Genomic DNA, 12,996 nt, shown 5'->3' on the forward strand with positions numbered 1-12,996 from the left:
GGGATGGCCTCTGGGGCCTGTAGGGTGGGGGCTGGACTTGGGGAGGAGGTGGCGCAGGACGAGGAGGGAGGACGGCGGAGGGACTGAAGGCCAGCGTGCATTGGCCTCCACCCTCTGTGGATGGGCAGCAGAGCATGCCCAGTCCCCGGCTTCCGGGCAGGACGAGGGTGGATGGGGTGGGCAGTGTAGGGGTGGGAAGGAGCCTGCAGACACATGGTGTGGAGCCCCCAGGCGGGCAGCCTGCTTCTCACAGCCCTCCCTGGGGCGTCCAGAGGGAGCAGGACAGGCCAGATGCCGCCAGCTGGAGGGGTCCCTGGGGCAGACCTGCCTTCAGGGGCCACCCACCCAGTAATTTCAGACTCTAGAGTAGTTACTAACAGTTATCGGAATATTTCACAAGAACACCTGAGTTTCATCTCTCGAGAAGCTGGAAGCTCCGGCACACAGCCTGCTTGGGGACAGTTGGCAGGGGCTGCCCACATCGCCGCAGCCGCCAGCCTCTGGTGTGCCCATCGCAGAGGTCTGCGGCGGGACCTGCTGGGCCCCCAGGGCCATGTCTCCATCTCTGCCCTAACCAACCCCATTGCGTCCATCCGGATCTCAAGACCCTCAAGCCCACCCCGTGGTTCCCGCCTCCCGCAGCACTGCCAAAGGGGGCCTGTGGAGGCCTCAGGACCAGCCCCGCCTCCCCGGCTCCTCGCTGAGCCCCGCTGACCCCTGCGGGCTTTGGTGGCCCTGCTCTTGGTCTAGGCACCCTTCCTGCGACCCCTCCCCTGGGGCATCCTGGGGGGCTCCCGGGGGCCCCTTACCCCTACTGTGCCCCACTCCTCTTCCCTGCTTCTGTTCCTCCCAAACCCCGTTCCCTTCTCAGTGTCTCCCCTGGGCTCCACGTTGGGGGATGTCCTTCCCTCCGCATCCGCAGAGCCCAGCACCGTCTGAAACCGGCAGCAAGGGCATTTTTCCTGGTCCTGCTTCAGCCACAGCCCATGGGGACGCCTCCCTCCTCCACCCTCACAGCTGGCCCGGGACAGTCTCTGATGGATGAGAGGGAACATAATGTCCTGGTGGCCCCCAAGCTGCTGGGGGCAGGACGCCCACCTTGCCTGCCCTCAGGTGTGCCGAGGAAAGGACCCTCCTGAGGTCACTGCAGAAGCCTCCTGTGAGGGGGCCCCCAGGCTGGGGGGCGGGAGAGGAGAGGGCCAGGTCTGCCCTGGCACACAGAGAGCTCGCTGGGCGACCAAGTGTGAGGACCCTGGGTGGTGACCCCAGGTGATGACCCTGGGTGAGGGGTGCTCAGGGGCCCGGTCTCACTCCCGCAGACCCCAGCCGAGTGCCGCCATGCTCAGAGGGTCAGTTCTGGCTGCCTGCCCGGTCTGGAGCTGTGGGACTTGGGGGCCTCCTCTCTGTGACTGTTTCCTCGGCTGTCAAATGGGAACATCCTGGGGTTGTGGTGACACTGGAGTATTAGGGGGCAGAGTCGACCCCGAGGAGGAACCCCACTAGGCCTGACTGTATGTAGTGGGTGCTCAGTCAATGTGTGAGGCAGAGAGAGTGGACCTCGGGGGACCAGCGAGGAGGGGCCAGCTGGGCCTCAGGACCCTTCACTGCCTCTGCCACCTGCTGTCCCTGCCCCAGCCCCAGGGGCTCTGCTGTGTTCCTAGAGCAGGAGCCCGGCCAGGGCCTGGAGCCTCGGACAGGCCAGCCTCTCCCTCCTGCTGTGCCAGTTGCTTCGTCTCCCAGAGCCTGTTTCCTGGTGTGAGCTGGGGCACACCTTCTGCAGGGTGGTGAGCTCTCACAGATGGGACTGAGGCCCAGATAAACAGCAGGTATACGGGCCAGCCCTGGTGGCCTAGCGGTTAAGTTCAGTGCGCTGCACTTTGGCGGCCCAAATGCCTGGGTTCGGTTCCCAGGAGTGGACCTACACCATCAGCCATGCTGTGAACGTGTCCCACGTACAAAATAGAGGAAGACTGGCACAGATGTTAGCTCAGGGCGAATCTTCCTCAGCAAAAAAAAATAAATAAACAAACAGCAGGTATATGGCTATGGCTATGGCAGCATCCAGGCACAGCCCCGTGAATGGGGGGGAGATGGCTCCTGCAGAAGCTTGCTTGGGCCCCGCCCCCACCTCACCAGAGACCAGTTGCCCGTTTCTGGCTCCCATGCTGGCATGCTGCAAGCCTGCCCACAGCTGGGCAGTGATAGGTGTCCCCATAGGGTGCTGTGTGGACGTTAGAAGGACGGGGGTCCCGAAAGACTGGACACTCCTTGGTCATCAGTCCCTAATCCCTCTCCTCTCTCCCCAAAGGCCTTTGGGGCTCTCTTGCAAACAGCACCTCTCCCCCTACCCACCCTCACTCTCCTCACCTTCCTAAGTCTTTGTGAGAGCATCTCTGAGCCTGGCCCCACCTGCTACATGGGCACACACCCTGTCCACAGAGCAGGTCTCCAGGCACGGCACCTGGTCTGAGGCCCAGCCATCGGATGCCCCTGTGTCCTGTGGCCCCACGGGGGTGGGACTTGAACCCTGCAGGCCTGGGTTGGGGTCCAGAGCGTCGCTGCCAGCTGTGCCCCTCTGTCACCCTCGTCCTCCACCCAACCACCATTGGGCCCACCTGGGGGACGGCCTGAGGCTGTGCCCACCTGCTGGCTGCCGGCATTTATTTACGCAGACAAGCACTGCCTGCCGCCTGCCAGGGGAGACAGGCACAAGTCCCAGCCCCCACACGACCCCGGGGTGGGCCTCCCGTCAAGTCCTGCAGCGAGGTTATTCAGGAACCCCAAGTCCCGCAAGGATGGCCAGGCCCACAGCTCCCCACTCCCGGGGCGGCTCCGCACGGGCCAGAGGAGGGAGGTGGAGTCCGAGGGCCGGTCCCATTCAGCTCACTCGGTGTAGACAGCGTAGAGGTGTAGATGGGCGGGCAGCAGCGTGGAGGGCCAGCATGACCACACCGCCCAGGACGCTCCTTCTGCCCTCCAGAGCCGGGCGCCCACTCACGGCCACTCAGAAGGGATTTCCTTGACAGTCGCCCCGTACCCCACTCCAGCCCACTCCGCTGGGCTGTGGGCGGAGGCCAGGTTCTTCTCGGGAACGTGCTGGGTGCCCCTGGGCAGGTGGCTGCCCCTGTCTGGGCTTCAGTTTCCTCCCTTCTGAAGCGGAGGGACCCCCCGGGGCCACGTGCCCTGAGGCCTGTGGGCCCTCAGCAGCCCAGTGCCCTTCACGTCTGCACGTGGCCTCCGACGTCCCTCCCAGGTGAGCACGGGCCCCGCCACGGCGGCCGGAGCCGCAGCCGAGACTCAGCTCAGGGGGCCCGGGGCTGCAGGGCCCCCCGGCTGGCCCGGGCCGAGTCCCCGAGGGCGGCCGCGCTCAGGGCCTCCAGCCACTGCTGCTGCAGCTCCGCGGACGGGGCACTCAGGAGCAAGGACTGCTGGGCCTGCTGCAGCCGCCACACGTGCCGGGCGTCCAGCTTCTCCGCGGGGTCGGGCACGCTCACCGTGCAGCCAGAGAGGGGGACGGCTCGGGGCAGGCGGCCAGCCTGCAGCAAAGGAGCGGAGGTCAGCACCGCGGCCTCTGGGGTCCTGGCATCGCTAACACCGTGTCCCGCGAGTGGGCAGCAGAGGGGTGATTCTGGGCAGCCGGGGAAACGGGAGCCCCAGGGTTATGTGAGCCGCCCTCCAAGCAGGGTCAGTCCCAGGCGGCGTGGCCCAGCCCCTCTGGGCACCACGGGCCTGAGGCTCGGGGCTTCTGGAGCGGGGCGGACCCCGTGGTGCGAGGCGGGTGGGGGACACACCTGGCTGCCTCCCTGCAGGTGCAGCACCAGCTCCAGGGGGTCTGACGTGGGGATGGTGGCCCACACCTCGCTCCAGGCCGAGCCGCCATCCGACACCCGCAGGGGGCCACAGAACAGGCTGGGCGGGGGGTCTGCAGAGGCCGGCTTCTGGGGACACAGAGGACAGGTCAGGGCAGGCGTCACTGTCGTGCGGCAGCACCAGGGCCGTGGCGCCCAGGATGGAGGTGGCGGGGGACAGACTGGATGGGGGCCTGGGCCAGCCTGACCCTCCCCAGAGTCACCGCAAGGCCACCTGGTAACGGGCTGGACCCTCCAGGGGAGTGAGACCACGGGGTCAGGACAGAAATAAAGAGAAAACTGGAAAAACGGAACAGCAGGAACCAGAGTGTGGCTCACAGGGGGAAGGGCTGAGTGTGAGTCAGCTGTACATGTGCACCACACACCACATACACACACGGACTTACACACATACACACACACCATGCGCTTACACACACTCACACATACACACACGCACTCACACACACCACACACTCACATACACACGCATTTACATACACCACAAATGCACACTTATACACGCACACACCATGCACTTACAGAAACAACACACGCTCACACGCACGCACTCACACACACCACACACTCACATACACACGCATTTACATACACCACAAATGCACACTTATACACGCACACACCATGCACTTACAGAAACCACACACGCCCACACGCACACACTCACACACTCCACACACTCACATACACCCGCATTTACGCACACCAACCACACACACATGCACACACCATGCACTTACAGAAACAACACACCCTCATACACACACATGCACTCACACACACCACACACACACGCATTTATGCACACCACAAGCGCACACCTCTGCACACCATGCAGTTACAGACACAACACACCCTCACACACACACACACACCTCTGCCCTTTTTTTGGAAGCCCCATTCTCTCTTTTCCAGCTTTCCTGTCACCCCTCAAATGGGGACTGTGCCCTTGAAGGAGGGCTGGGAAGGCAGTGGCCACCTTCAGCAGGGCAGGAGGCTAGGAGGGGGCTGGTGCTCCCGCCACCCGCAGGGCTCGGTGAGGCACGGGCAGCGTCTCCCCTCAGCGAGGCCTCCAGGCCTCCAGCTGGGGTGACCATGCGTGAAGGGGACACTTGCTCCCTTCTGCTGTGGGCTGAACTGTGTGCCCCCAAATTCATGTGTTGAAGCCCCAACACCCCCATGTGACTGGACTTGGAGATGGTTCTCTACGGAGGTGATTAAGGTAAAATGAGGCCATTAGGGTGGGTTCTAATGCAGTATGACTGGTGTCCTCATAAGAAGAGGAGATCAGAACACAGACACGCACAGAGGGACGACCGTGTGAGGACACAGGCCCAGGAGAGAGGCCTCAGGAGGAACCAGCCCTGCCCACAGCTTGATCTCTGACTTCCAGCCCCCAGGACTGTGAGATAATCAATTTCTGCTGCTTAAGCCGCCCTATCTGTGGTGTTTGGTACACAGCCTGAGCTGACTGATGCACCTTCTAACTCCCGGGTGCAAACGGTTCCCAAGCCCTCGGCTGTGACCAGATCACGAGGCCCAACCTGCACACACGTGATATTCGGTGTTGGGTTGAGCCCCGTCAGTCCTGGTCCCAGGGAAGACAACAGCTCTGGGAGCACCGTCTGCTGAGCCTGCTGGGGACGGGGGCTCGTGTCCCGGAGGCTCACGGGATCCGGCCCACCCACCTCCGTGCTCCGCTTGGGCTCCATGGGCTCCTCGGAGCTGGGGCTAGCAGGGGCCACCGGCTGAGTCAGGAAACACTGTCGGCAGACGCGGCTCTGCCTGCCATTCTCGGCCTTGAACTCGGAGCACTTCCCACAGATGACCTGAAAGACAGAGGGCACCTGTGACCCACCTCCCGGGACAGAAGACTGTCCACCAGGAAGAGGCTGGGAGGCTGCAGGGCCAGGAGAGACAGGACAGTGTGCGGAGGGGAAGGGCTTCTCCACAGGCTGTGGGGCCTGGAGCCTCGTCAAGGTGGGCCTCCGGGACCTGCCTCCTTGCCTGGAGGGTCCAGGGTGCAGGGGTCTGCGTGCACAGAAAGATGACCAGGAGGAGCCACCAAGCACGTGGAGGCCCGGACGCCGCCTCCTCCCGCCTGGTGTCCTCCGGCCTGGACTCACCGCCCCGCACAGCTTGCAGTGGTGCCTCCTCTTGGTGATGGAGTTGAAGGTTTCACCGCAGCTCCTGCAGCCATGCTTGTCCTTGTCCCGCCTGGTCTTAGAGGACCCTCTCCTGGGCTCGGGCTACGGGAGGAAACGGCTGCCGTCAGCTTCCAGCACGGGTGGACGGGCAGCTGCGTGACAGATGGCAATGCACACACCAGGCAGAGATCCAGACGTGCAGAAGGGGGTGAAGCAGGAGCCGCGTCGGCCACAGCCGCCTGCCCAGCCCGCTCCCCAGAGGCCGCCCTGCTGCCACGTGGGGTGAGCTCTAAGTGGATCTGGAACTCTACACCAGTGACTTAACCTGGTGTGACTGACAGGATGGCGCCCAGAGCTGGGCAGATGGCGGCTGAACTGCACAGACCCCCAGACGCTGGGACGGGACGGCGCCCGGCCTTCACCAGCCCAGAGCGTGGTGCTCGCTGTGCACTGGGCACTCGGGGGTGTGCACCAGCCCACCCCCACGCATGTGTGACAGGGCTCTCCGGCCCAGAGCGTGGAGGGGCTCCAGTCCCCTCTCCATCTCCTCCGACGCCGCCTGAACCTCCCACAAAGGAGGGCAGTGCTGAGTCGACCACAGAAACAACAGGAAGTCACGAACACCACACGGTTTGTGTTTATAGACCTGAGAGGAGCCTGAAGACAAGTCTAAGGACACTTTAAAACGCTTTAAGTTTAAACAAGCTGTTTTGTATAAGGTTTCTCAAAAAGATTTGCAAGAACCACATGGAACCCCTCAGAGGGAAGAGGAGTTGGCACATGGGGGCAGTGGGAGCAGGGTTTTCATTTTACTCTATCACTGTAGTTTCTTTAAAAAAAAGTATTTATGGGGCCGGCCCCATGCCGTAGTGGTTAAGTTTCCGTGCTCCGCTTGGGCGGCCAGGGTTCCCAGGTTTGGATCCCGGGCTCGGACCTATACCACTCGTCAGCCATGCTGTGGTGGCGTTCCACATACAAAATAGAGGAAGATTGGCACAGATGTTAGCTCAGGGCCAATCTTCCTCACCAGAAAAAAAAAAAAGTATTTATTCCTTTCATACTTAAACATGCTTAAAAAAATTTTTTTTTTAATCTAATGCTGTCCCAAACTCAGGAGCAGGTTGTATAAATGGCACACATGACATGTTGGGAGACTATTTAAAGGGGTCACGTTACGTTGCTAAGGGAAAAGAGCAAGTTGCAAAATCACGTTATACCAAAAAGGGTATTTACAAGCACAGAAAAAAGACTGGAAGGAAGCACATGCAGATGCCCCTATTGGCTGTTTGGGGCTGGGGTAAATTCTTATCTGACTCTCTTATCTAGATTTTCTCAATTCTTCTTTCTCACAAGAACAGTTGTGAAGAGAAAGAAAACCAATAAACATGCAGAAAGCAACCAGTCCCGCCCTCCTCATGCCCCCTCTCCCGTATTGCCCAGCTCCTGGGGACCAGGTCCCCTCTGCACTGTGGACAGTGGCTCGAGAGCTGGGCGTGGGGACCTGCATAGTCTGCTCCTGGCCGCCTGACCCTGGCCACAGCAACCCCAGTTGTGTCCAGGCCCCCAGCCCCACCTGGTGCAAGGGCTCGGGAGGTGAGGGGGAGGCAGGTGGGAGGGCGGGAGTGGGCACCGACGGGGCAGCATGGGGCTCGGGTGGGGGCTCAGCAGGGCGGCCCGGCCGAGCCTCGGTTTCCCCTGCCCTGCCCCTCATCAGCCGTGAGACCCTGGACGAGTCACTTCTCCCCAAACATCAGTTTCCTCATCTGTAAAGTGGGGTGAGGATCTGCTCCTGAGCCCTGCACCCCATCACCGCACATGAATCCTGCCTGGTTTTGCCCTTTTGTGTTACCCTGGCTCTTGTCCCCGGAAATGCCCCATCGTCGTGCGACGAAATCGCTTCCTGTGCTTTGAAACGCCCCGGCCCACCCACGTTTCCTCTCTGGGGGCTGGGGTCCCAACGGGGGCCCTGGTGGCTCCCTGTTGCTGGCACAGAAAACACAGCTGGTTCACCACAAACTTAAGAAGATTTTAAGAAATGCCAAAGATGCATATGGCCTTCCCCGGATGTGAGAGCTGGAATGGCCCCTGGAAGTGCTTATCTCAACCCCCCCTGCACAGATGGGGAAACGAGGCCCAGAGACGTTTTCTGTTTAAAAGAAAGACACTTAAAATAAGTTTAAAATTAGTATTTCTGAGCAAAATAAAATGAGACCTGGAATTTATTGTAAGATATTCCAGAAAAGAGAAGAGTGTGTGAGTGAGTCTGTGTGAGTGTGTGTGTGTGTGTGTGTGTGTGTGTGTGTGTGTGTGTTGGGGGATGACGGATGACACAGAAACAGCACAAAGCTGAAGTTGCTCCAGGCTCGGGGGAGGGTGGCTCCCTGTACTGTTACCTCTACTCGTGTGTGTCCAAAACTTCCATAATAAAAATTTGAACACAATAAGATAAAAATATGTTTACCATAAAGTCTGCAGGTTTGAGGAGAAAAAGATGCACTGGTTGGGGTTGGGGGGCCAGAAAGGGGGGCTCAGAGAGGGCTTGTGCATTGGAGGCTGTTACAGGCTGAACTATGTCCCCTAAAATTCATAGGTTGAAGTCCTGACCCCCAGCACCACAGAATGTGACTGTGTTTGGAGACAGGGCATTTAAAGATGTGATTAAGGTAAACTGAGGTCATACGCGTGGGCCCTAATCCCATATGACTGGTGTCCTTGTAAGAAGAGGAGATCAGGACACAGACACACAGAGGGACGGCCATGTGAGGACACAGGGAGGAGACGGCATCTACACGTGCAGGAGAGAGGCCTCAGGAGGAACCAGCCCCGCCCTCACCCTGATCTCTGACCTCCAGCCTCCAGAATGAGAGGGAATAAACGTCTGTGGTTTACATCACCTAGTCCATGGTGTTTTGTTACAGCCGCCTGAGCTCACTAATACTGACCTCTTGGGGCAAATTCTGGCCTGTGCTTCCCAGCTGTGCAGCCTTCGAGCACTGTCACCCCGAACCCCGGGCCCCGCACTGTGATGTCCGCACTGCCACCTGGCATGAGGAGCCCTGGTGACAGGAAGTCAGAGCCTCCTCCATCTCATGACCCCGGCCCTGTGGACACTGGGTGTAATACGGCCTCGGGCCCCTCTCAGTTCATCCCTTGTGGCTCAGGTCTACAGGGCCCTGCTCGCAGAGAACGGGCGTCCAGACCCGACTGGTAAAACTGATGCTCCCCATGGCCATGCACCCTCCCCAAGGCCACCCTGACACCCGGCCTCGGCCACCGGCCACAACGCAGCCCCGCACCCTGTGCCCCAGCTCTCTGCCCCACTCAGGGCTCCTTCCCTGGAGACCACCTCTCGGGACTCTTCCACGGACAGGAGCCACAGTGGGGGGGAGGGGGCGTGCGGCCCGGGAAGGGACGGAGAGGAGAGACGAGGGGGCCACGGCCATCCAGGGGTCTGCCGTGGCCCAGCAGCCCCCACCCTCCACTGACCTTCAGGGTGACCCCATGATCCCTGTTTTCCAGGTGAGGACGCTGACGGCCCGGGAGGTGGGAGCGGTCGGCACAGGGTAGCTGGACTTGCCTGTGAGCCCTGACATGTGCCTCGGGCCCAAGGCAGAGCCTCGGCTCTCAGGACCCTGCAGCCATGCTGCACGGCCGCCGAGAACATGGGGAGGCCGAGGGGGCTACTGACGACCGAGGGACGGGGGCAGGCAGAGGGCTGCAGGACCAGGGCCGACCCACGCAGGATGGAGGAGAGGCTGCAGTGGGACCAGGGTGTGTGGCCAAGAGCACGGCCCCGAAAGGCCAGCAGGAACTCCATCCCCACCAGAGGGACAGAGGGCAGTTCCCAGAGCAGGGCGGCTTGGGCTGGGGCTGGGGAGCGTCCCCCGCCGGCTTCCCTGGTCAGGCAAGTCTTCCCACAGAAGGACAGCAGCTGAGCTGAGCCAAGAGCTCTGACAGGGGTCCCGGCCAGGCACCAGCTCCCGGGGTGCTGAGGACGGTGGCCCACCCTCGATGTGGCTCCGGCAGGCCGCGGAGGTTCCTGACACCGAGGTCTGGTGGGATTGGGACGGATCTTCCTGGCCGACTGACTCCCTTTTTGGATGAGGATATCAGACACGTCAACCAATGGAGGGGCTCAGACTTTCTGTCTGGATGTCGGGACATTGGGACATCGGAAAGGACGGGGCCAAGTCTTTCCAGGGAGGTGTACAATCGCGGCTTCTGTGGTAATGGGCTAGCGACTCCACTTAACGTGCCTGCACGTGCCAGTGTGGACCCGGGAGCAGGTCTGTGCCAGGGCTGGCCAGGCCCGTTTCATCTGGTGTTTTCTCTTCAGCAAATTCAGTTACACGGCAGGCAGGCAGGAGGAACGTTCAGCTAGAGTCAGGTCCCAAATGGCGGCCTTGACACCCAGCCACAGAGGATGGAGCCACACAGCTACACTGGGGTCCTACAGGGCATGGACGCAGGCCCCAGGTCTCAGGCCCTGCCCAGCCCCCTTCCCTCGCAGCGCCATCCCAGAGGGTGGGCGAAAGGTGTAAGGGCAGTGCCAGCTTTGTGCACCCCCAGCCCAGGTCAGAGTGTCGGAGGCGGGGCTCACTCAGCATTGTGCAGAGGTCCATGTGTCACCATGGTCAGCGGTCCCGGGAGGCCTTTTGGACTCTGACCCTTCTGTGATTCTGTGAAGAGCAACATGATTTTGCAGAATGGAGAAGGCCTTGGATGCTGCAAGGCCCCCTTGTGAAACTTCCTGGATTGGGTTTAGCTTCTCTTAGGAAAGAGGGGCGGCGGAGACTGTGCATCTGAGGACACCAGAGCTCAGGAAAGCAGACCAGCATGCCACGAGTGGGCTGACTTTGGCTCTCCAAACGTGCCAAGAAAAAGGTGAAGTCTAGTATATTGTAGCAAAGATCACTCTTCTTGGTGTCAGCATTAAAACCCACTTTGAGCACTGTCAGCCCATGACCAGGGAACCAGGCAAAGAAACCAGGTTACTGAGGATCCAGTCAACAACTAACATGGTCTGTCAGATGTTTTCCAGACAAGAAGAAGCTATATGTTTTGCAGAAACTGATGTCCCCGTTTTGCAGATGTTGCCATCTTGCAGAGAAACTCACCCATTTGCAGCAAGACCCCTGCAAAATGTTCCAGCTCCAAGCTTCCTTCAGTTACCCTAAACTCATCAGCATCTTAAATTCTCCTACTCTGGGAGGGTCCAACAGCCATTTTCAGATCATGCGACGTAGGTAGTAGCATGTTTACTGGCTACGCGTGCCCTGAATGTGCACAGTTGTTACAAATAAACCTGTTATCCTCCACTCTCTTCTGTATACAGCCTCCACCAGCACCGGGCTCAGGGAGACACTGCTTTGGGAGCTATCGGTGGTGTTCTCCATTGCGTGTTCTCCATTGCGTGTGCAAGCAATAAACCTTCCCTTCTTCACCTACTTCTGCCTCGGGTGTGCTCTTCGGCTCCTCACTCACGAAGAGACGAACTCCTTGAGTTTGGTTACACGTCCACAAATGTCCACTGAGCACATCTCACACCCTGCATGGCTGGAGCTCCACACGCTGAGCTGCCCTGGGTCCACTAAGATCTCTGCTCTCGGGAGACACCGATGAGAAAAACGCGGCCAGGCCACGTGTGCCGGGGCGGAGCGGCGCGTCTGTTGCTGTTCATCGTGGGGCCCAGCCCCGGCTTGGGGTGGGTGAAGACAGGGACAAGGAGGCCTGACCTTGCACTGTGACCCGAGCATTCAGGAGGCAGGGGCCTGCAGAGCCCACGGAAGGCAAAGCCTTGGGCTGGAGAAGGCAAGGCAGCCTGTGTGTCCACCTGGCCAAGTGTGGCCATCACCGCCCAGTGAGTCTGCTGACACAGCCTGGCTGGGGCCAACCCCCACCCTGGGCTGAGGCCCTGAGCCTCATGGGTACCAGCATGGCCTGCAGGCACCCCACACAGCTTCCCTCTCATCTCCAGGCCCAGAGAGGGAGGGACTTGCCCACTCCACAAGTTAAAACATTCAAATGTGGCCTTCAGATCCCTTCCAGCTAGAACATTCTCTGATGGGGCACCGCCCACCCCATTCCTGCTCGTCTCTCCCTGCCTTGGCCTGGGGTCCTCCCTGGCTGGCCTCCCTGACCATGAGGCCTACAGCCACTTCCACTTCTGTGTCCCCCAGCCGACTGTGACTCTCCCCGAGGAGAGTGCACCCGACAAAGAAGGGGGTGGGGGGGGCAGGGTGGGGAGGGTGGGGGGGGCAGGGTGGGGAGGGTGGGGGGCAGCCTTGATCACCATCCTCCATGCCTCCGGGCCTGTGCCAGGGCCAAGGGCCAGATGGTGAGGGTCCTGCGTGGGGTCCAGCTTGGCTCCCCAACCTGACTGGGGAGTGCCTCACGCACACGCACGTGAGGCCCCATCTGTCGTTGGCTGCTGGCAGTTACATACACAACACACGAGTGTGCGAGCCGCTTTTCCTAGACATTCCAGAAAAGAGCCCAGTGGAGCCCCGCCAGGCTCACGTGGATGGTTTGGCGATTCGGAAAGCTCCTGATGGGCTGATCCGTGTGGGAAACACTGCTGGCATGGGAGGGGGACTAATGTTTCTGTACTAAAAACCCACGTCTGGACAGGAGCGCTTACTCCCCGTGCCAGTGGGGCAGTGGGGCCTCCCTCCACTGCTGCCCTAAGTGTGTCCAATGCCACGGGGTTTGAAGCCAGAAGGCCAGGCCCTGCACCCATCAAGCCCGTTTTCTCTTCTAAAACGGGGTTGACCGTAATGACCTCCAACCCAGAAGGGCTGCGATGACCTAACAGGGTGGGCTTGTAGCCAGAAAGGAGGAGCTCTGGGGGTTGGTGTGAAATTCCAGCTGGTCTCTGCCATCCACCTGGGAGCACCTGCCTGGGAGCCTGGTGAGGGGTAAGGGGTGAGGGGCATGAGGGGGCGGGGGGTAGGGGAGGCAGGCATGTTGGAGAGAATGTG

General features: G+C 60.5%; 1 protein-coding gene across 3 annotated transcripts in view; it reads right to left on the reverse strand.

The window, feature by feature from the left end:
- Positions 1-2,628: 2,628 nt before the first annotated feature.
- FGD3 (FYVE, RhoGEF and PH domain containing 3) overlaps positions 2,629-12,996 on the reverse strand; it is a 44,359-nt gene continuing 33,991 nt past the window's right edge. For 2 of the 3 annotated variants that reach the window (XM_087444817.1, XM_087444816.1), the window contains 4 exons: positions 5,996-6,118; positions 5,558-5,698; positions 3,792-3,938; positions 2,629-3,536 (listed from right to left, as the gene is read on the reverse strand). In XM_087444817.1, coding sequence (XP_087300943.1) covers positions 3,303-3,536; positions 3,792-3,938; positions 5,558-5,698; positions 5,996-6,118 — 645 coding nt within the window. In that variant the 3' untranslated portion in view covers positions 2,629-3,302. The remainder of the gene's footprint in view (positions 3,537-3,791; positions 3,939-5,557; positions 5,699-5,995; positions 6,119-12,996) is intronic. The other variant, XM_087444818.1, reaches the window with a different exon arrangement.

The sequence above is a fragment of the Ceratotherium simum genome, chromosome 20, assembly GCF_057802395.1.
Source record: "Ceratotherium simum simum isolate JZ-2026a chromosome 20, ASM5780239v1, whole genome shotgun sequence".
NCBI classification, from domain to species: Eukaryota; Metazoa; Chordata; class Mammalia; order Perissodactyla; family Rhinocerotidae; genus Ceratotherium; species Ceratotherium simum.